At 35.6% G+C, this 22780-nt stretch overlaps 3 protein-coding genes across 4 annotated transcripts; 2 read left to right on the top strand and 1 right to left on the bottom strand.

Moving 5' to 3' along the window:
* Nucleotides 1-934: 934 nt before the first annotated feature.
* LOC111990118 (uncharacterized) lies at nucleotides 935-4130 on the bottom strand. Of its 2 annotated transcripts, XM_024021934.2 has the most exons (4): nucleotides 3491-4130; nucleotides 2890-2971; nucleotides 2329-2702; nucleotides 935-1423 (listed from the first exon to the last, which is right to left on the bottom strand). In XM_024021934.2, the coding sequence occupies exons 3-4, from the start codon at nucleotides 2533-2535 to the stop codon at nucleotides 1136-1138; spliced, it is 495 nt and encodes a 164-aa protein (XP_023877702.1). In that variant the 5' UTR covers nucleotides 2536-2702; nucleotides 2890-2971; nucleotides 3491-4130; the 3' UTR covers nucleotides 935-1135. The 2 variants fall into 2 exon arrangements, with proteins under 2 accessions (XP_023877702.1, XP_065634043.1); XM_065777971.1 differs by lacking the exon at nucleotides 2890-2971.
* A 12689-nt stretch (nucleotides 4131-16819) lies between these two features.
* On the top strand, nucleotides 16820-17137 carry LOC111984845 (BAG family molecular chaperone regulator 5, mitochondrial). The gene has a single exon (XM_024016463.2). It carries the CDS (start codon nucleotides 16820-16822, stop codon nucleotides 17135-17137), a length of 318 nt encoding a protein of 105 aa, XP_023872231.1.
* A 4025-nt stretch (nucleotides 17138-21162) lies between these two features.
* Nucleotides 21163-21837, top strand: LOC136069449 (uncharacterized). The gene has a single exon (XM_065777984.1). It carries the CDS (start codon nucleotides 21163-21165, stop codon nucleotides 21835-21837), a length of 675 nt encoding a protein of 224 aa, XP_065634056.1.
* Nucleotides 21838-22780: the final 943 nt, after the last annotated feature.

The raw sequence follows: 22780 nt of genomic DNA, 5'->3' as shown, positions 1-22780 counted from the left end.
ACCAATTAAGAGCGTATTTGTAGATGCTATACAAGTGAGAGCGATGTGATATTGGGCTTGTGTTGCGTTGTTGGATCATGCTATACAAGTGTTGGGGGTGGCATTGGTAAAAGCCGATTGCGGTCTGACAAATGTTGCTAATTTATGCGAGGATAGTGTTGGGCCACTATCCTGGGCTCTCAGATGCTGTCCAAGGCCTAATATACGGTGGGCTGTTAGGTACAGAGTTAGGTTGTGTAGACTAAGGTAGAGATTTTGTATGGGGCAAAGCCTTAAGTGTCCCTTTATAAAGTTTTGGATTTCACATACGTATTGTGTGCACTGAAAGAGGTAAAATTTACATCCAACATTTAGTAAAAATTACTAACGGAATGTTGGGCGTTTTGGCGATTTCAAGATATCTCGCTTGGTTTAACTCCAATTTAGATCCACAAACAGTTATTTTAAAGGGAATTTTATTCTCTTTGATATGGACTCAAATTATTCCTAATCGTGTGGTTAGATCTTGGTCCATTTTAGATCAAGCTCAGTTTTACCATGGTCAAACTTGATCAAATTTGGAAAAAAAAAATATTTTAAAATAATTTTCTCTTTAATTTCCATTGAATCAAGAGATTGTAACTCTTCTTCAATCATGTTCTTAACATCCTTCTTCATTTGCATAAAGCCTTGAAATTCTCAAAAACTTTGTTGAACATTAGCCGCAATTCTTGAAAATCTTATCACAGTTCATCTTTACACTGATCAAGATGACAGCTCTAATTTCATTTGTTAGGAACCTAGTGATCAACGTGTGGTTGCCTCTAAGTTGAACTAGAGAGGTGGACTAGGGAGAGAATAATGCAATAACTAAGATTGACCAAAAAAAAAAAGATGTTGGAACTTAGCAATGACCTTACAATTGCAAACTGACATAATCAAAAATAGATAGAAATTGGTGAATTTGCCACAGACTTATTAATTACTTAAAAGGAAAAAGATAAGAACCCAGATAGTGTAAAATATCTCAAAGTACACTAAATAGTCTGACTCAAGCCTTCAGCCCCCCTATTTTATACGCAAGGGGGAAAAAATTTATAGCCTTTTAACTGATAAATCAAAATGCAAAAATCAAGCTTCAACTCATCAAAACTTTTCATGTCACTCTAATAGCTCCGGATGTTGGAGTTGATACATTTATTCCTCGGGAGGTCTGAGGCTGTCCTATTGTAAGCTCTTCAAAATCTCTAGAAATTAATGAAAGCCTATTGCCTAAATCAGATAGACTGCGACGGAAAGACGGTAGTGAAGGAATATCGGATGGATCAATAATATCAGAAGCACGAGTGCGAAAAGTCTGCTGGGTTCCAGGCCACGAATAACTTTGGCTGGCAAAATTCACCATTGGGTTTGGGATGAACAGTGCACTGCCAGGCATTCCCACCTGTTAAGACAAGCAAAATCATTATAAAAAGAAACTGGTTTGATGCTTTGGCTAGACGGAAGATTCATATAAAAAAGAGAATTTAAGAGATCAAAGAAACAGAAGGAAATTGATACTACGTATATCCTAGGAGATGAAGTATTTACATTTAGTGGTGATTGAAAAGAAATAAATTAAAATTCCATGCTTAAAGAAATCTACTTTGTAACAAGCCATATGTGGCTAGCTATTAGAAACATCTGAGGCTGCAATCTTGATTCAAATCAAGGATATATATATATATATATAAGTCCAGTTCACCATATAATTCAACATGCTATTTGTGGAACTTTAGAGAATTGTAATCCAATTTTAATCAATTCTGCAGTGACTTATTAAAAACGCAGATACCACCAGCCTATGGAGCATAAAGTAAGGTTGCACATTTCCAATCAACTGATATTAGTCCTAATGAAGCACAGCATAGAAGATCATACAATTATAGCACTATTTTAAAGCACTATTAAGTAAAAAGTTTCCCCCATAATCTTGCCAGCTACCACTCACCACAATTTAAGCAAGCATATTTCCAGGAGAACCCTTTCTAATAATCCCTCACCACAAATTGCATAAAGAATTTTTATTTTTTTTAAAAGCACTGCAAGATATTAAATTTGTAAACAGTGTGCAAATGATAGTCTAATTCCTTAAAGGTTCATTGCATTGACAAGTTGCTTTAAAGATCACTAACAATGAATGGTTTCTAGTGTAATAGTTGATATAGTTCTTATCCAGTTATCTAATAGTAAAGATAAAATACACATTATGTTGTGACCTAAAATCAGTTTAAATAATTTTTATTTTACTACCATATGAAATAGAATTCAACAATTAAAAAAGGTGGCAAAAATCAAATTTTTAATTACCATGGAAGGAATCTGACAATAACTTGGAGCACCACATACAGAGGGTGGAATTTGAGCAAGTGGTGGAATGTCCAACGCCAAAGATTCAGAGCTGCTTTCAGCATCACTTTTCTTAGTTTGTGAAACTTGGCAATCCTTAGGAGCAGACGGAGAGAGTTCTACTTCATTCTGCAGAGTCAAGTCAAACACACTCGGTCTGCGTTTCATCTTATTAGTTTCAGCCTGTCTCAAGAAATATTTCTGTGCATGACTAGCAATCTGGGCTGGGGTTTTGGTGATCACAAACTTCTGTGAAATTTCTTTCCAATCATGTTTCCCAAGCTGGTTTAGACCAATTAGAAATAATTTGTGCTCTTCCTCAGTCCATCGCTTCCCTGAAACAAACAGCAAATTAACTACATTAAAAACTGCTAATTAATAATTCGTATGTCCAATGCTAACTTCTTTCCAGCAAACAACACACTGACACAATGTTTTTACTTCCATAAGAAAGAAAACACAAGATTTTTTTTTACTTTCAATAAACTAAAACTAAAAGCAGTTTTTTGACATAATATATACCTTTCGGTTTCTGATCAACAGCAATGCTTGGCTCTCTAACAACTTGACTCTTGTTGTTCTCGACGTTGCCATTAATATTATTCTGTAAATAAACACCAAAAATTTTGATGCACGCAGCTGCATTAGTGTTATTATTGGCAGTATTGCTAATAACAGAGCCGGTGCAATTCTTAAAGTTGTGGCCAGTGAGGCCACATTGGGAGCACTTTATTTCCCTCACCATTGTTCTCTCTAGCAATGAACAACCCAACCCCTTAATAACTACTGCAACTCTCTTTCAAACTCTTACTACAATGTCTATTACATAGTGAGAGGGTTATATATATTGATAAGGATTTTGGATTCCTAGTAGCAGTCGGATTAATGCAGATTGGTTAAGGGAGAATAGAATATTTTAATATTTTATGTTGTTTTCTCTTTCCTAGAGGAATTAGGATTTATTTGCTTTTACAATTTCAATTAAAATCCTTTTCCTAGTTGAATTCCACCGGTTTATTACATATTCTCATCTGTATGTTTATTACAATTCTCATCTGACAAAACATAAACATTAAACACTTAAACATTTAAACATACAGAAAGAGAGATAAAAGTACAGTACCTGGTGTAATGAAAATGAATGCGGTGAAGGGGAATTAGGATACAGGGACTTTCGAACAAGCAAGCACTAACAGAAGTACTGATTGTATTTCTTCTTGTATTGAGTGTTATCGCCATTTAGAAGTGATGGGTCTCCTCTCTTGTGGTTTGTGGGTTTGGGCATTTTTGGGGGAGATGGAGTGGCCCACCGGGTGGAGAGGGTCAAAAATTGAGACTTCTATACAGTATGTGTATGATTTGCAACATATTTTCCTCCAAATTATTGCTTATCTGGGTTTTCTTTTTCTTTTTTTAATGAAAGCAATGAACTTTAACAGCACACCAGAATCCATCATACAATTAAGCCTCAGCCTCCATTGAAATTACATCAACAGATCTCGAAGGACCAAGAGCTAGACCAAAATACCCAAAAACAGAATTGCTGAAAGACTTTTGCTAATTCATAGGCAGCCCTGTTTGCTGCCCCATTTAAACCTAACGAAATACACTAGAATAAAAAGGTCTACTATGAGATTTTTTTCTATTGCGGCCTTCAAGGCGTCAATGCTAATGCCACATATCGGTAGTATTTAGCATTTAAGTCTTAAAACTCCCCAGCAACCGCTCTTGCGAAACCAAACTATTGTAAGAAAAAGGTTGCAATTGTGATTCAGTACGATTTTAAATGGGGAATCGAGGACTGAAAAATACAGAAAATAAAGAAAGAGAAAAAGTCAAATTGAATAAAAAACTATTATTTATTTTTACAATTGTGCTACAATGCATCTCTTTGTGAACTTTTTCTTAATCTAACATAAGTCTCTTTTTTTCTTTTTTTAAATCCTATCAGAATATTTTTTTTATTTATTTAAATAACGTTAATGTGTAAAATTGTAGAGAGGTCAACCAAAAGTTAAAGGCTTCAATTTTATATATCTCTATATATATATATAGACAAAACTTAGGTGTTGTTCCTTAGATTCCCCACTTAAAATTGAGCAATGTGGCTAACTGACTAAAAAATATACTTCAATCACATAAAAAAAAAAATTTACATGACAGAATCTTAAGAGGGGAACATAAAGAATAGCACCTAACACCTAAATAATGTACCTAAGTTTTGCCCTATATATATATATATAGTAATTAGAAAAAAAAAACTGTACCTTCAATTCTCTTATAGTGAATTTGCTTTACCTTGAGTATTGCTAGGTTAAATCTTCCCCATGTTTATACCTTAAAACGGTTCGTTTCATCAATTTTCTTGGGTCATCATATCGTGTTGTTACTTACTTTCCACTGTTTTGCATAATATGATTTATTATTGTTTGACTTAGATCTGAATAATTAACCTAAGTAATCACTTGGCTAATATATTAGAGTAAACAATCTAGTTTAAGGGGTCTCAAAAAACAAACAAGTGGAATCAGAGCGAGTTAACTCTTGTTTTTAGATTTTTATACCTAGAGTTAATCCTTGACCCTTGCTGTCGTGGATTCTTTTTCTTTATACTTGAATGCAATTAGGTTGAGAATTGAATCTATTTCCTCTTGGACTATGTGGCTTTTTAAATGTGCTAATCCTATCCTTGAGTATCTAGGGATAACTGCTTGTTGCAATAATTATGTTAGTTATATTGCTTTAACTTCTTTAAAGGCACATGATATTTGTCTTTCGTATTTGGATAATGGTTGTTCTAAGCACATGACAGGTAATAAAGCGTTGTTCAAGACTCTTTTTGAAGAAAAGATTGGAACCGTCACATTTAGAGATGGAAGCAAGTTAGTCATCCGAGGTATTGGCACAATAGACATTACAGGGTTGCCCATGTTCAAAGATGTGTGGTACGTGGATGGATTGAAGGCAAACTTGTTGAGTATCAGTCAGATCTGTGATAAAGGGCTAAATGCGTTGTTCACAAAGTATGAATATGAGATACTTAATGATGGTGGTGATTGCATTTGTGTTGGAATAAGGATCATTGATAATTGTTACAGTATAACACGAAGCATAAATCGTAAGTGTTATAGTGTAAAAATTAATTAGGTGGTCCTATGGCATCAATGGTTAGGACATGCTAGCCACAAGCAAATAGAGAAAATCTCCAAGTGTGAAGCAATTCTCGGTTTACCAAAGTTTGAAAAGATAGAGAAAAGTATTTGTGGACTATGTTAGATTGGTAAACAAGTGAAAGCTAAGCATCCATCAATCAGTGAAGTCTAGACATCTCAACTCTTAGAGTTACTACATGTTGATTTTATGGGTCCTACCAGAGTTCAAAGCTTAGGTGAAATGAAGTACATCCTTATTGTGGTGGATGATTTCACACGATACACTTGGATGGTTCTCTTGAAAGATAAATCTAAAGCTTCTGACAAGATGATTCATTTGTGCAAGTTGCAAGTTGAGAAGAATACTTTGATTGTTCGGATTAGAAGTGATCATGGAAGAAAGTTTGAGAACTTTAAACTCAAGTCCTTTTGCAATGATCAGGGAACAAAGTAAGAATTTTCTACACCCAAGACACCTTAATAGAATGGGGTTGTGGAAAGAAAGAATAGAATAATTCAAAAGATGGCCAGAGTCATGTTGAATAACAAATGTATGCCAAAATCTTTCTAAGGAGAAGCTGTAAACACTGCATGTCATACTTTGAACAGAGTGTTCTTTTGGACACAACAAAAAATGTCAAAGTCACCACCTAGTTATATGGTCTAGGAACTATGAATATAGCATCCTTTCGATGAATGATCATTAATCTTACTATTAGAATATGGATTTAGAGTTTAGGTATGGTTTTGAGAAGGTGTTAGACACTCAAGACCGCCCAGCCCTAAGATTGGCCTCCAATCATTGTGTCTTATGTCTTAATCTCATTAAAAACATGTTCAACACTTGTATCTATTCTCACACACACACACTAGCATATAAGCATAAAACATGGCATCATTATCCCTAAACTAATACATATCTACCCTTAAACAAAAAGAGAGTCAAACCAATATGCACATTAAAAAAAAAAAACTCTAGCATGTGAAACCCTATCATACCATTCATCTCAAACAAAGACAGCAACTTGATCATGGTAGCAAGGTATCATGGCAATCACAAAATCATATACACATCCATTTTCAAGATCAAACATCACACAAACATGTTCATCACAAAAATGCATGTTCATATCAATGCATGACTTACCATTACTTACCTTGCAGCAACACAACACCTATGGCATCATGTATGAGCAAGTGAATGCATGTACATAGCATCTTAAACAAGAAAATCCTAATCTAAACATGTTAAAGATAAACAAGCATGTGAACAAAGTAAACAGAAACTTATGAAGCATAAAATATGTGAAAAGAAACCCAAAACAAAAACATATTATATAAAGCAAAGGATGAAACAAAATTATTAGGGTTTCTGGACAACAGCTTGCGTACACATGCTCATGGCACACGTACGCAGGGTTGTTCAAAACCCTAAACTAGAAAAAAAAAAAAACAAAAAACAAAAAAAAAACAAAAAACAAAAAAAAAAAAAAAAAAAAAAAAAAAAAAAAAAAAAAAAAAAAAAAAAAAAAAAAAAAAAAAACAAACAAACAAACAAAGCAAAAAACTAAGCATGAACTAAAATCCTAATTCTAACAACAAAATATGTTAACAAACATAAAGAAAGCCTAAAACTAACCTAAACAAACATATATAAGCATAAACTAAACAAAGAAATAGATTAAAGAAAATATTAAATTAGAGATGGAAAAAGAAAAGTTTATAAGAATACCTCAAAAAAAAAAAAAAAAAGCTTTCAAGCTTGATTTTGATCGTTCCCCTCGGTCAATTTATTTACAAATCAATAGAAACGTGATTAGTAATTTTAATCTCAAACGATCAAGGCTAGAAAAGGCCTCAATCAAATAAAATTGACTTAAGAATATTTTATGAAAAACTCCCCCTTTAATTCACTATTTCTAGTGAATCTTAGGTTTTCCCTTAGGATTTTCTATGTGTTTTGAAAATGTATCATGTAAAGCTTTTTATAGTTAAAAAATAAGGGTTTATAATGGCTTCCAGACGATGTGAAATTCATTCCAAACCTCACTCTTTAATGCAAAAAACTTACCTTTTTTTATGTCTCTGAAACCCTAGCTGCGTACGCAGACTTGTGCCTGTGTACGCAAGAGTGTGGCTTGTGTATGTAGGTTTGTGCTTGCATACATAAACCGTGGGTTTTCTCTGGCCTTTATTTTCTAAAAGTAGATTTTGGCTCGTTAAAAGTTATATTTTCACATTTTAACACCTCTCAAGTCAATTTAACATCTTATTACGCTCTAAACTAACCTTAGGCCTTGGAATTAGGGCATCATTGGAGAACGGGGGCCAAAGTCGTAAGGGATACAAAATACGATGTCTACAATACTTTCGTCCCGATACCAAGAAGACCTCATATGAACTCTGGAGAAGAAAGAAACCGATGGTGAAATATTTAAGAGTTTTTGGCAGTGATTGTTACATCCTTTGAAATCGGGAAAATCTAGAAAAGTTTGATACAAAAAGTTATAAAAGACTCTTTCTTGGATATTCTACGTCAGGCAAAGCGTACATGGTGTACAATCTTAGAACCAAACTGTGATGGAATCTGCTAATGTGTTGATAAATAATCAATAATGTGCTGAAACTCATACTGAAGAGGCTCAAAGTATTCAAGGAAAATCTGTAGAAGTTGAAGATACTTTTCCTAAGGAGTATGTTGAAAAGTCAAATGATGAAGAACCGTTGATTCTAAATGATACTATTTTAAAACCAACAACCCTAGTTCGAGAAAACCCATAAAAACAAGATGAGACAAGTACTCCATCTGAGCAAAAGAGGACAACAACTTCTTTGGTGAAAGGTCCATCTACTAGGGTTAAGCTTAATCACCCTCCCACCAACATCTTAGGAAGTTTAAATGATAACATGAGATTGAGATCTAAAGTTTTGAATGTCATTACTCACTCATGCTACCTTTCTCAAGTGGAATCCAAGAAAGTAGATGAAACTCTGCAAGATGCTGATTGGATTAACTCCATGCATGAAGAACTCCACCAATTTGTTTGAAATGATGTGTGGGAACTAGTTCCTAGACTTGAAGGAGTCAATATGATTGGTACTAAATGGATCTTCAAGAACAAGTCTGATAAGCATGGAACAGTCATAAGGAATAAATCAAGACTTGTTGCACAAGAATACACTCAAGTGGAAGGAGTTGATTTTGACGAGACTTTTGCACCTATAGCTAGGCTTGCGTCTATCCAAATACTTTTGGCCATTGCATGTCACTTGGACTTCAAATTATATCAAATGGATGTAAATAGTGCATTCTTGAATGGGATGCTACAAGAAGTGTATGTAAAGCAACCCAAGGATTTGTGGATCCTCATAGACCTAATGATGTCTACAAATAGAAAAGAGCATTGTATGGTCTTAAACAAGCTCCTCGAGCTTGGTATGATATACTGACTTCTTATCTCACAGAGAATGGATTCAAGAGAGGAAATGCTGACACCACTCTTTTCATTTGAAAGGATAAGAATCATTTTGTTGTAGCTCAAGTTTATGTTGATGATATAGTTTTTGGCTCTACCAATAATATCCTTGCTAAATCTCTTGCAGATGAAATGAAGAAAATGTTCGAGATGAGCATGGTAGGTGAACTTATCTACTTTCGAGGATTGCAGATAAAGTAAACAGACATAGGAATATATATCAACCGAGCTAAATATGCTAGAAATCTTGTCAAGAGATTTGGACTTGAAAAGGCTGCACATGATAGAACACCAACGGCCACCAATGCAAAACTTGGGAATGATCCATTAGGTCGGCATGTTGATATCACTTTATTTAGAAGTATGATTGGGTGTCTATTGTATTTGACTGCTAGTCATCCTGATATAGCTTTTAGTGTTGGTGTGTGTGAGAGATTTCAAGCTAATCCAAAAGTATCACATTTAAATGTTGTAAAAGGAATAATCAAATGTGTTAGTGGTACTTGTGATTTTAGGTTGTTTTATAGCAAAGAGTTTAATGTCTCTTTTGCTAGGTATTCAGATGCTAATTGGGCTGGAAATGCCAATGATAAAAACAGCACCACTAGTGGGTGTTTTTATGTGGGAACCAACTTGGTTGCTTGGATGAGTAAAAAGCAAAATTTTGTCTCTCTATCGACTACAAAAGCAAAAGATATAGCTGCTGGGAGTTGTTGTTCTCAACCTTTTTGGATGAAGAAACTTTTAGGTGATTATGGTTTATCACAGGAAACTATGGTTGTCTATTGTGATAATTCTAGTGCTATTGATATCACTAAGAATCCGGTACAACACTCTAGGGCCAAACATATAGAGATTAAATATCACTTCATTAGGGATCTTGTTAAAAAGGAAAGTTGTTGCTCTTTATTACATTCCTACTGAGCGTCAAAATGCTGACATCTTTACCAAACCACTTGATAAAAGCAAGTTTGAGTTTCTCCATCAAGTGATTGGTGTAATCACGTCTCTAGTCACCTATGAGATCCATGGTCCTTGTGCTAATTCTTTCAATCTCCTGTGACCAAAAATGTTTTTCATTAAGGTTTGCATTTGCATTACATTCATGCATTTTATTCTAAGTTTGCTTTTGATGTTTTTGAGTTTTTATTTTAATAAAAAATTTTAAAAATAGAAAAACAAAAAATTGTATCACACATCTTCAAGTTGTGTAATTAAAGTTGGCCTATGAAATTTGCATTCCATGACTGTGTACCTTGTTTAGCTTAGGTGAGCTTTATTTTTCTACACTTTGTTAGTTTGTGCTATGTAGTGCTTAAATTGTGTGAGTTGTTTATGGTTTTTAAACACATGCTCTTGGTTTTGAAGTCACATTCTTTTCATTATAAGGACTAAAAAATTCTAGGAGAAAGACATAAATAACAATCTCACCACTATTATTCACCAATCATGAAAACCTATGTCCAAATTATAAAAGTCCTGCTTGATAAGGTGTAGCACCTACACAACAAGATATTTAAAGTGTTGCTTTCAAAATAAACAAAAGAAGAAAAAAGCTAAAAGCTAAAAGAAAATCCAAGAAAAATATGCTTCAAAAGAAAAAGAAAAGGAAAAGGAAAAAAAATTGCATGGTTGCAAGCATATTTTCTAGGAGATCTGAGAGTTATATGATGTAACTCTTTAGGTGATAGTAACTTTCAAACTTATGTGATTGATAATGTAGAAATTGTGTTTATTTTCCATCTACATATCACCTTTTGGTTAGCTTATACACTTACTAGTTGCACACCACAAGAAAATCTTTGTTAAACTCTGTACATGTGATTGTGTGTTAATTTTTGTGACCATGCAAAATTTAACTTCTTGATATGTTTAATACTTTTTGGGGGTGTGAGGTAAGAAGTGTCTCAGGGAAATTGATTTGGCTTAAGAAAGAAATTTTTTTTGAAGGGAAGGAATTTTTGAAAACCTTTGGAGTCATTAACATGCATCCCATATCATAAAAATTTATTTTCCAAATGGTTTTGTAGAAAATTTCCAAGTTTTTCAAAATTTCTGATTCTTTAGGATTCAATCAATCGAAGCTCATTTCCTCTCAATCAGTCGGATCTGTTTTTACATGTTTTTCGATTCCTGTTTCAATTCCTCTTGATCGATCGAAAATCTTATTTTAAAAACAAATAGCGATTAGATCATAGTTCTTTAGAGTTTTGTCCTCTACTTCTTCGATTCCTATCTCGATCCCTTCTCACTCAAAATTTTTTTTGTCTTATATCGAGTCAAAGTCTTAAAGGTTTTCTTCCTCAACACCAAGTAAGACTCTTTTACCCCTTCTTTTTGTTTAAATTACATGCATTTATGCATTGTCATCAAATTTTTTCAAAATTTTGAACTAAAGAGATTTTAGGGTTTTTTGATGATTTTGAGTGTTTTAATCCAATTTGTTGGATGGGTTTTTGTTCATGCATTATATTAACATGATCCTTAGGCTTTAATGTCAAAACTTTCATGATTTTGTCAAAATTTCGAAATTAGGGTTTATGTGTTCTTGAGAAAATTGGGGATTTTGTTCAATTAGGCTAAATTGATTGAAATTGACTTATGATACCGCCTAATTGAGTGATTATAACATGTTTTATACTTGTTGTGTCATTCAATCCATCAATATAATAATTTTTGAAAAATTAGGGTTTTCAAAATTGGGGATTTTGTTAAATTTCTATTTTTCTTGGTCAATTTTCAAAATTGAGATGAAATTGAACTATTTTAGAGCATTAGATCATGCATCATCTGTGTACTAGTGTCATGCATCATATAGTTTTTCAAAAATTTTGGGTTATCTTCTGCTCTAATACTATTTGATGCAATCTACCTATAGTTTTTGTTTTTGTTTTTTTTAAACCTTAGACATGGATCCTAAGGTTGGTAGGAAATTCAAAACCAAAGCAAATAAAAACCCTGCTTCTTCTTCTTCTGCCTCTCCTTTGGTTGATAGGGTTAGGTTTCTTGCTGCTAAGACTGAGGAAGTCTATGAGACCTTAAACAAGTATAGGTTGATATGGGGAGAGAGATTGTTTTAGATGAGTTAGATCCTTCCACACGTAGGAATCTAGTGTCTAGTAATTGGGTGTCTTTGTGTAGTGTTTCTGATCCTCCTCTTGCATTAGAGAGTTTGACTCAAATCTCTCTATTTATCCTGAGGTTACAAGTGGTCATTATATAACTACTTGGATTAGAGGTAAAGAGTTTAGGATTACTAAACATATAGTTTTTGAAGCTCTAGGTGTACCTTTAGTTCGTAAACTCATATATCCATACACTGAGTTTTCTCTAGTAGATGATATCATGTCTTTGCTTTGTGGTAGGTCAGTTTCTTGGGGATCTGAACCAAAAATAAACTTATATGAGTTTACTGAGCTTAACTATCTTTATTTAAGGAAATCCTGCCACAATATCTTCCCTATCTCTCATGTTCATATTGTTCCTATAGATAGGTATGCATTCCTTTTTGCTTTTATCATAGATGGATCTATGTGTTTTCCTTCCCTATTCATTCAAACTATTGTTGATATTTATAGGAGTAAGTCCAAAGCACAAAAGCTGTTTTTCCTGTGTATATATATAGGGTGTTAAGCTTATTAGGGTTATCAAACTTTCCTCCTCTAGAGTTAGTTCATATCACTACCCCAACAAGAGCCACATTTCTCAGACAACAACAAGCACAGATGAAGAGTGTTGAACCAGACACTGGGACTTCAAAGAGATCATAAGGTGAAACTACTAATGTAGCTCTTGCCTCTGGTGACATGCCCGCTACTAAGGAGGTACATGTGGATCCTATTGCAGTTGTGGATCCTTCTAGTGATGATGATGTTGGTGACCCTATAGTTACCCCTCCTCTCTCACTCTGTGCCATGATGGAGTCCTTTATGATTACTAAGGCAGCTCATGGACAGTTTATTGATGAGTTGCTTACTAAGGTGGCTACCTTGAGAACTGATTTGCCGAGTTTAGAAGTGTCTTTCCACCTCCTCCACCCTCTGATGCTTGATGGTTGCCTTTGGCAATTCGTAACAAAAGGGGGGAATAGGTTTTAGGTTTAGTTTTGATGAGGGCTCTTGTATTTAGGGGGAGTAGAGAGATTTTGTATTTAAGGGGAGTTGCTTTTGATTTTGAGATGAGAGATTTTGATGTATTTTTTCTTTTTATTATTTTCATGTATATTTGTTTTGTTTTATTGTTCTTTTTTCACAAACATTGTTGGTTCATTGGCTATGATAGTATATTTGATGTTTATTAGTTTGATATTCTGTCTATTTTCATGTTTTTGTGTATTCAAGTTCAAATTTTTATTTATAGATTTGTACTTTATTTTCCACACATGCACTTATGATTTGTTTTTAGATTTTTAAGAATTTACAGGTTAATTCTTTCAACAGGCTAGTAGTTGTGATAGAATTGTATTTGGGCAATACTTTGTAATTGGGCTAATGTTTGATTTGAGCGATTCATTTTGTATGTGTGTTTTGTCATGGATTGCCAAAGAGAGATATTTTTAGATTCTAAAGATTTAGGATTAAATGTTTAGAATTATATTTTGTATGTGTTGCCAGACCAAGAACAAAATATGTCTAGTCTATGTGTTAGGCATTGCTCAAAGATGTATGTTTCAAGCTTCAAATTCGAGCTAACTACAAAAAAGAAGAGTCAGAATCTGCCAAGCTCGATTGATCGAAAATTAGGTTCAGCTAATCGAAAATCACAAAAATCAGATTCTGCAGAATTTTCAAACAAGGCCCAAGCCTGCGAAAACGTTTAGGATTTCAATCTAACTTGTCCACATATAAAAAGGAAACCCTAGCTACGTTTTGGAGACTTTTGGAAGACTTATGTATTACTCTTTGTGAGATCTGAAAGGTATTGTACTTTCTAACTACACAAGCATCTACCAGAGCAAGATCTACAACCAAGCATTGGTAGAACCTAGCTGCTACTATAAAGATTAACAAGTGAAGGTGATCTAAAACCTTTGAGTGGGATCTCAAAGTCACAAGTGTGGGTGCTTGTGTTGTAGTAAGTCCAAAAAGAGAAGAAGTTCGTAGATTTGGAGCTTGCATATAGTCGTATCAGTAAGTTACTACTTGAGGTAGAAATAGATTTAGGGTTAAATTTGATTGTAAAAATTTTGATTCTCTTATAGTAGATTTGCTTTGCCTTGAAGATTGTTAAGTCAAATCCTCTCCAGGTTTTTACCTTGAAACGATTCGTTTTATTGGTTTTCCTAAGTCATCGTATCATGGTATTATTTACTTTCAGCTGTTTTGCAAGATATGATTTATTATTATTTGACCTAGATCTGAATAATTAACCTAAGTAATCACTTGGCTAATATATTAGATTAAACAATCTAGTTTAAGAGGTCTAAACAAGCAAACAGTTTCCAATGTCAAGAATCTCCAGCATTGCACATTTGACAATTGATTTTGGCACCTCTCCACTCAAATTGTTTTGACCCAATCAATCGTCCTTAATTTGCTCCCATTTGTCCATGTATCAAGAAAAGTGCCATACAAATTGTTTCTTCTCAAGTTCAATATCACGAGTGAATCACTCAAGTTTCCCAAACATTTTGGAATTTTTCCACTTAAGCTATTCTCCAACAAATTGAGAATTTCAAGAAAAATCATATTGCAAATCATTGGTGAGATCTTTCCTGTAAGCTTATTTTTTGAGATTGAATAGAAGTAGATGGGGGAAGATAGAAGTGGGAGCGATCCTTGGAGCCTGTTGGAGCTTATGTCTAGAAAGACAAAAGGTTGAGAGATGGAGATTGGAATGCTACCTTGCAACATATTCAATGAAAAGTCTAGATGATTTAATTTGGTTAGGTTCATAACCCAAATTGGTATGGGACCAGTGATGTCATTAGAGCTTAGGTCCAAAAAAAAGTTGAGTTGGGTGCAATTGGCAAGAGAGGGTGGGATCTCTCTTTTAAATTGTTTTTGCAATGGCACAAATAAGTAATTTTGTTGAGCTCATTGAACCATAAAATTGCTAACAAATTTGGCACGGGAGAAAATAAGTGATTATAAGATAAATTGAGGATAGACAACTTGTTCAATAGTGAAATTTCTGATGGAATTTGACCAACAAAGAAGGAATAAAAGGGGTTGAGAAGTGTAGCACGGAAAGATTGTCCATAGTAGATGGTATTTGAGAGAAGTTGAAGTGATTGTAGCTGTGGTCAAGTCGCCGAAGGTGAACAAGGCAGAAATGGCTGCTACTAGAGTTGATGGAACCATAGAGTCAACTGCTACTAAGCTCAAGGCTAATCACATGGCCATTACCGTTACAGTCAACCCCATCCATGTGCAGCAACTGCTATTTTCTCCCTCATTCGTCCATGATGCGACCTTATTAGGATAATCATCAGGACCTCCACAATCTCATATTGTAAATCATTTCCTGGATTAGCAGGAAATGATTGCTTGGATCTTTTATAGACTGTGGGCAGCTCTTATGCAATGATATTGCAATGGCAAGCTAACAAGATTAGGTGGACACCATGACCAGTAGTTGTCTTATTGGGGCAACTTGGAGTTGGGAAGTATTAGCACATTTTGTCGCCATAAATTATGGCATTTTTAGTAGAAATTTGCATCTCTCTTTCAAGCTTATCTCACATTTTGGAACAGAGTATGGGAAGCAATAATTAAGCACCGTAAACCGTAACTGGACTAGATGTATAATCCAAACTCCGAAGGGATTCTCCAAGTTGCATTAACTGGATCCACCACATATAGAAAAATCTAAGAGGAAGACTTTACTTTGACAAAATCAATTATATGGTAGGTTTCACTAATTAAATTAAGGGATAATTACAATTTACCCATCTGTGGTTTGACCCGATTTCTATGTGCCTACCCGTGGTTCAAATTTTGACACTTTGCCCACCTGTGCTTCTGACCGTTAGCCCTCCGTAACCCACCTCTCCACTCTCCGTTACTCTAACACGTTTTCTTTCAAAATCAAAACACAAAACAGATCAAAAAGTTAGGGTTTTGGATTGCTTAAGAACATTTTTATGAAGCTGAATTCAAGTCCAGAATTGTCCAACAAGGCTGTAATCTCCACCTCACCCTCCAGTTTTAATTACCACCATTATTATACCACCGTAACAAACATATAACGAAAATAATCATTTAGATTCTTATGCTTTAAGCTTTGTTTTGATTGATCAGAAGGCAAACGAAAACTTCAACAACAAAAAGAAAGAGAAATCCAAGCTTCTCACTGAGTTGAGCACTTGAGCTGAGATTTTCGCTTCGTTAGTTCCATTTGTTTCAACAGAAAATAACTCCAGCTAAGTTCTCTAGTAACTAAGAAAAATCTTTAATTCAAAGAAAATTAATTTCTATCAAATATTTCACAGTACAAAATGCAGAAATTCAAAAACTTGTCCCTCAATTTTTTCCGCAACCAAACAGAACTTCACCTCATGTCACCGCATATTTCAGTTTAAGAATATCAGTTACAAAGTTTCAAACTCTATGCCCCTACCACCAGCCACCACAACCCACTGCCATAGCCACCACCGCCCTCAACCTTAAACCCCAACCACCAAAACCACAAACAAGTCACAAACCCAAAATCAAACCACAATCAAATCACAAACCCAAAATCAAATCAAAAACAAGTCACAAACTCTAACCCACAACTGCTAAACCACCAAGAAAAAATTTCACAAACCCAGACCCACGATGAACGAAAAAATTTCACAAACTCAAACCCACGAAGCAAAAATTTTACATACTCAGACCCACGATGAGGATGAACGAGGCGCTGATGGGTCTGCTACTGAAGCTGGACTCTGTGCCTGGAGTTAATCCGATGGTGAGGGAGGCGAGGAGGAAGGTGAGCCGTCGGATCGTGGCGTTGCAGGAAATACTCGACGCCGTTTCGAAGGCAAAGACGGTCTACGACGACGACTATTACGAATATGGGTTCGTGAGGAGCTGGGACGACGTCGTTGCGAAGATGGAGGAAGAAGTTTGTAGAGAAAGAGGAGGTGATGAGATGGAGAGGTTTCGTGCTGAGCATTTGGGGTTTCGTTGCTTGCAGAGATTTCTCAGTGGGCCCTGATCTTCTGTGCTTCAAAGACACTGATTTTGCCCAGTTTGTTCTTTGTTGTGTGAGTCTCAAAAAGAAACGTCCTTTTTTTTTTTTAATTTCTTTTTCCTTTGGCAAATAAACGCTTTAAAACAATATTTAAAATGAAAATTTCCCCATTTCAATTTGACTAAAATTATTTTAGTACTCTAACGAGTTCTTTAAGTTTTATTTTTTCTCATGTTTGTTTATGTTCTTCATGTTTGTCCATGTTCTTCGTGTGAGGAGTGTTTTGATCCGTTTATGGTTTTATTTTTTATATTTTCTGTGTTAGAGTAACGGAGAGTGGAGAGGTGGGTTACGGAGGGCTAACGGTCAGAAGCACAGGTGGGCAAAGTGTCAAAATTTGAACCACGGGTAGGCACATAAAAATCGGGTCAAACCACAGGTGGGCAAATTGTAATTATCCCTTAAATTAATGATGAGACTCACTATTCATATGAAATGAGAGACTACGCATTTACGGTACTCCAGAAGTACCTCATAATTTTTCATATTATTATATCTTTTGTGATCAATTGAGTACATTTTTTTTTTATCATGTAAACAAACAAGTACTCCAACAACAGAGAAAAGACATGAAAAATGAAAAACAACTGTCAAGTGGGATTAGCAGCTTAGTTCGTAAATCAACTAAGAGTACTTCCAAGAAAGAAACGTTTGAAAATGTTCTTTAACGTCCATTTGGAGCTCATTCATTCATGCACATCTTACTCTGTCAACGTAAATTGTGGGCATACTGCCCTGCCTCATTAGTACAAGTTTTCTTCTTTCAATCCTGTTGTCATGTTCTGGGAATTGTTTAAACTTATCCTAACAATTTTCATTACTAGTAGACTTGTCAATTTCGTTCTACGTACCAGCCTTTCTAATAGGGCGAAAATTGAGAAATAGAGCACGTTTGTTACCGTTGTATAAACAACAATTTTCAGTTTTTAAACAACATTACACGTATTTTTACACACTTTTTCACTGACATATATTTCCAAAAAATACAAATAACGCTACTAAAAATATCTTACCAAACAAACCCTAGTTTCTGTAACATCTTTTGCAAATCTTCTTGGTCTAGTGAGCAACTCTAACATTAGTTCGGGGTTGTTTGCGATGATCTGTTGGGCTATTTGGCAGAGATGGAATAAATCTCGGGCTAAGAGCATTCGCAACTGGCATGGTATATGCCTATCTTGCCAAGATTTTCCATTTCAACACAAAAAAATGTCAACAACTAGTTGCAACTAGCATGGTAAAGCTAAAAAAATTTGCAATACTGCTACATTGTCATCACAAATTTGCGATGGTACTATAGTAGTATTGCAAATCCAAAAATTATTATTTTAGTTTACCTACAACTTTTGCATGGTCTCATATCCTCTCTCCACTATCTCATTTTCTCTCTCTCTCTCTCTCTCTTTAAAATATATTATTTTATTATGTAAATATTTTATTTTATTGTATAAATATAATATTTTAATGTGTAGTATGTTAAAATAAAAGTTGAAATGTTGAGTGTATTGTAAAATGATATTATATAATTGATAAAGTAGCTTTTTAAGATAGTAAAATAGAATATGATAGAATTTCCAACTATGAATGCTCTAATGAACCTTTCGTGCCCCTTCAGAAAATACCAACTTCAGCTCTCAACCATCTCCAAGAGTTCCAGAGGCTACGACTTAAACCTCAGGACAAATCAGGCTTTAAGAAAATAAATAAATAAATAAATAAAAAGTATGTACTTTTATGAGAAGAAATCAATAGACTGTATCGAACATAGAAAAAAAAATGATTATTTTACGTTGTAAGTTTTATGGTTTTTTATTTTATTTTTTTTTTTGGTTAATATCTTTTTGTTTTGTTTTGTTGAGTTTGCTTCTCCTTTCTATTTTATAATATTGATGTAGTAAAAATTCATCTTCAAATTATTTTTAGGCTTTCTTTTTCAGCACATTTTTGCAATTTACTTATATGTGTATTCACTTTGTATATATTTGATTACTTTACACACAAAGGAAAAAAGAACCTAAGGGCACATGCTCATGCACGTACTCGATGGCTAGTTTTTATTAATAGAGAGGGAGAGGGAGAGAAATGATTTTTTGGTGATTTATTGTTTTGAAGTTCTCCCCAAAATAGAAACTATGTTATTTTTTGGGAGACTAACGACATAATTTATATAAACAATGGCGAAAGTGCTTAATCCAATTAATTGAATAAAGATAAAAGTTAAAAGAGTGAATTGAATGATCAAAAGTTATAAGACTAAATAGAATTTTAAGCAAAATTAAATGGTATAAATTGTAATTTAACCTTTATTTTAATTATTTTATCCTCCTAAAAATTAAGGAGAATGTTCACCGACGCTATTGGGCAATCGTTAAAGACAATAAAATAGATCCCACTTACATTAGAAAGCAACAAAATTTAATATAGAAAATAGTAAAATTAGACTTTTTAACTCTAGAGCAAATTAATCTGACTACATTGAAAATTCTACTGTTATCCTTAAAGCACTTCATAATAACATAACCCAAAGTATAATACTCCCTCCGTCTCATTTTGTTTGTCCTGTTTGAAAAGTCAAACTTTTTAAAGGAACATCATTTATTGTCTTGTCTACCTTTTAAAAATGTATAAGTTTTCAAAATTATTCTTAAATAAATTTATTAAAAAATTGAATTAATAAATTAATAGGGGTATAATAGGAACTGTGGGGGAAAAAGGGCTCAGCCCAACATAATGGGCCGAAAACCCATAGGAGAGCTATTTTGCGACCAAGAAGAAGGAGATAGAAAAGGCAGGGCCCATCTGGAAGTGGGACCCTCAGAAGGAAGAATTATTACAATCCGAAGAGGTTGTAATCCTCTTACACAAATATTATAAATCAATTGAGTGTGTGAAAGGCCAAAATGACCTTCCGAGGACTCCACCTGATCAAGCTAAGCTCTGAGTATGCTGGAAACGATAAGGATGGAGAAATATCTAAGGGGAAAGCTGCTACCACCGTATTTAATACTCTGCAGCAACTTTTCTGACCGCATTTATGTGGAGAAGACTCATGAACAGTGCATCCTAACCTACCACCACTCACACAGAGCTAAAAGAAGATGCTTGACGTGACATGTACTCAAGCAAACTCATGGATGAGGAACAAGTGGACGATGGAGATGAAGAGAAGGGTGGTTATATAAAGGAGGGAGAGAGAACTTGACTGGGACGCTAAGACCTTTGTTCATCAGATAAACAATAATATATCTCTTCGGATTTTCAGGTTTTACGTGTAAATTCATGTTGGCTTGTGTTTGAAAGTTGTGATTTGTTGTTGTCAATCCAATACTTAACTTAGCTCTTTCACCCATACTCTACAAACTTATTGTTTTGGGCTTGGGCCACAAATCCTAACCCTACAATTGGCACCGTCTGTGGGAAGAGCTTGAGTATAAGGGGAAGTAGCAACAGTTGATCATGGCTGAACCAAGGCAACAACCGACAGAGTCTGGGGCGTCCCAACATATTGATCCTTTTCTCAATTTGGAGCGGAGGCAAGACCATGAAGGCAGTGTGCATACTACACACACTGAACGAGCTCAACCTCGTGGCGGAAGTCATGTTTCTCATGCAGAGAAAAACAGCATGCAAATAGAGATTGAAAGGTTAAGAAGGGAGATGCGCCGTGCGAAAAGAAAACGTGCTGCCTCGCACTCTGATGACGACTCAGGTGACGGACAATACATCACCTATGAGCAGAGGTCTCGAAGTCCAATCAGCGAATCTTTTTCATATAAGGATGAGCACCCTCGTAAGAAGCAACCTCAAGGGCCACCATATGGAGGGGTGGACAATGATGCCATGAGCAAGGCTTTGAATCAAATCTCCAGTTCACCTTTCACGCGCAAGATTGAAGGAGCGAAGCTTCCTCGGCGTTTTAACTAGCCAACCTTTACTATTTACAACGGTAAAACTGACCCTATGGAACATGTGAGCCATTTAACCAAAGGATGGTTGTCTACTCCAGAGATGAAGCTTTGATGTGCAAGGTATTCTCTTCTAGTCTTGGACCCGTGGCCATGAGGTGGTTTGATAACTTGAAAGCAGACACCATCGATTCTTATCAAGAGCTCACTCAAGCTTTTGGTTCACGTTTCGTCACATGCCGAAGGGTGGCCAAGCCGTTGTCTTCTCTGCTATCCTTAAGCATGCGTGAGGGCGAGTCACTTAAGGCGTATTCGGATAGATATTGGGAGATGTTTAATGATATGAAGGGCAACTTTGAAGCAATGGCCTTAGACACATTTAAGCTGGGTCTCCCCACTGATCATGGTTTAAGGACATCCTTATCTGACAAGCCTGTCACTAACATGCGTCAGCTTATGGACCGTATTGAGAAATATAAAAGGGTTGAAGAAGATCAGCAGCAAGGGAAGGGTAAGGATAAGGTTACCCCCCAGGACAGGAAGGACTTCAGGTCGGATCGTTATAACAACAATAAGCCGAGGAGAGATTTCGCCGGGCAGTCAGGCTCAGCAACTGCTCAAGCAGTCAATACAGTGTTCAAAGAGCCCGTTCATCTAGTCCTGGAAAAGATCAAGAACGAGTCATTCTTTAGGTGGCCGAGTAAAATGGTAGGGAACCTTGAGAGACGCAATCACAATCTCTATTGTCAATACCACTAAGACCATGGGCAGCCACTGAAGACTACAGAAGCTTGAGGGATCATTTGGACCAGCTGGTCCGTGAAGGCAGGTTGAGGCATCTTTTGCACCACTCCAGTGGCCGAGGAGGTCAAGCGAATTTTGAGTCCGAGAAGAGAGATTCTACAAAACCTCCATTAGGTACTATTAACGTCATTTTCGTAGTGCTAGGAAGAACAGGGTCCTAGTTAACCAAGGTTATGTCAGTGGCTCGGCTGCCAGCAGGGGATATCGGCCGAGATCCGAGGAGCTCTAGACAGGCTGCCCCGCCCGTTTTAGGCTTTTCGAACGAAGATATAGCTGGGACCATTCAGCCTCACGACGACGCTTTAGTAGTCACACTTAGGATCAAGGGATATGATGTGAAGAGGGTGATGGTGGACCAGGGCAGCGCGGTGGAGATCATGTATCCTGACCTCTTCAAGGGGCTGAACCTCACGCTTGATGACTTAACTCCATACTGTTCTCCCCTGGTTAGCTTCGAGGGAAGGATGGTTACTTCGAAAGGACAGATACGGCTGCCTGTACAGACTAGCTCAGAAGTAGTTGAGGTGGACTTCATTATGGTAGATGTCTATTCCCCTTATACGACGATTGTAGCCAGGCCTTAGTTACATACGCTAGGGGCTGTTTCCTCCACTCTGCATCAAAAAGTCAAATATCCTTCCGAATGTCGTGTTTGTGAGATCCGCGAAGATCAATCCTCAGCTAGGCAATGTTTGGTGGCTGCCATACGACACAAGCCTGAGATTCAATCCTCAGCCAGGGTGGAGGGAGACCTATAGCAGTTAAAGGGTTGGTTGTCACCTGTCGAGAGTCATGATGAAGGCGTTAAATGTGAGGACTTAGTACAGGTTTTAATTGGGACCAATCCTGAGAGATATTTTCAAATCGGATCTCAGATACCTCAACTAGAGAAAGAAAA

The sequence above is a fragment of the Quercus suber genome, unplaced genomic scaffold (assembly GCF_002906115.3).
Source record: "Quercus suber isolate HL8 unplaced genomic scaffold, Cork oak 2.0 scaffold_170, whole genome shotgun sequence".
In the NCBI taxonomy this organism is placed as follows: domain Eukaryota; kingdom Viridiplantae; phylum Streptophyta; class Magnoliopsida; order Fagales; family Fagaceae; genus Quercus; species Quercus suber.
Note: the sequence above shows the minus strand (reverse complement) of the source record. Positions and strands in the feature narration are given on the sequence as shown.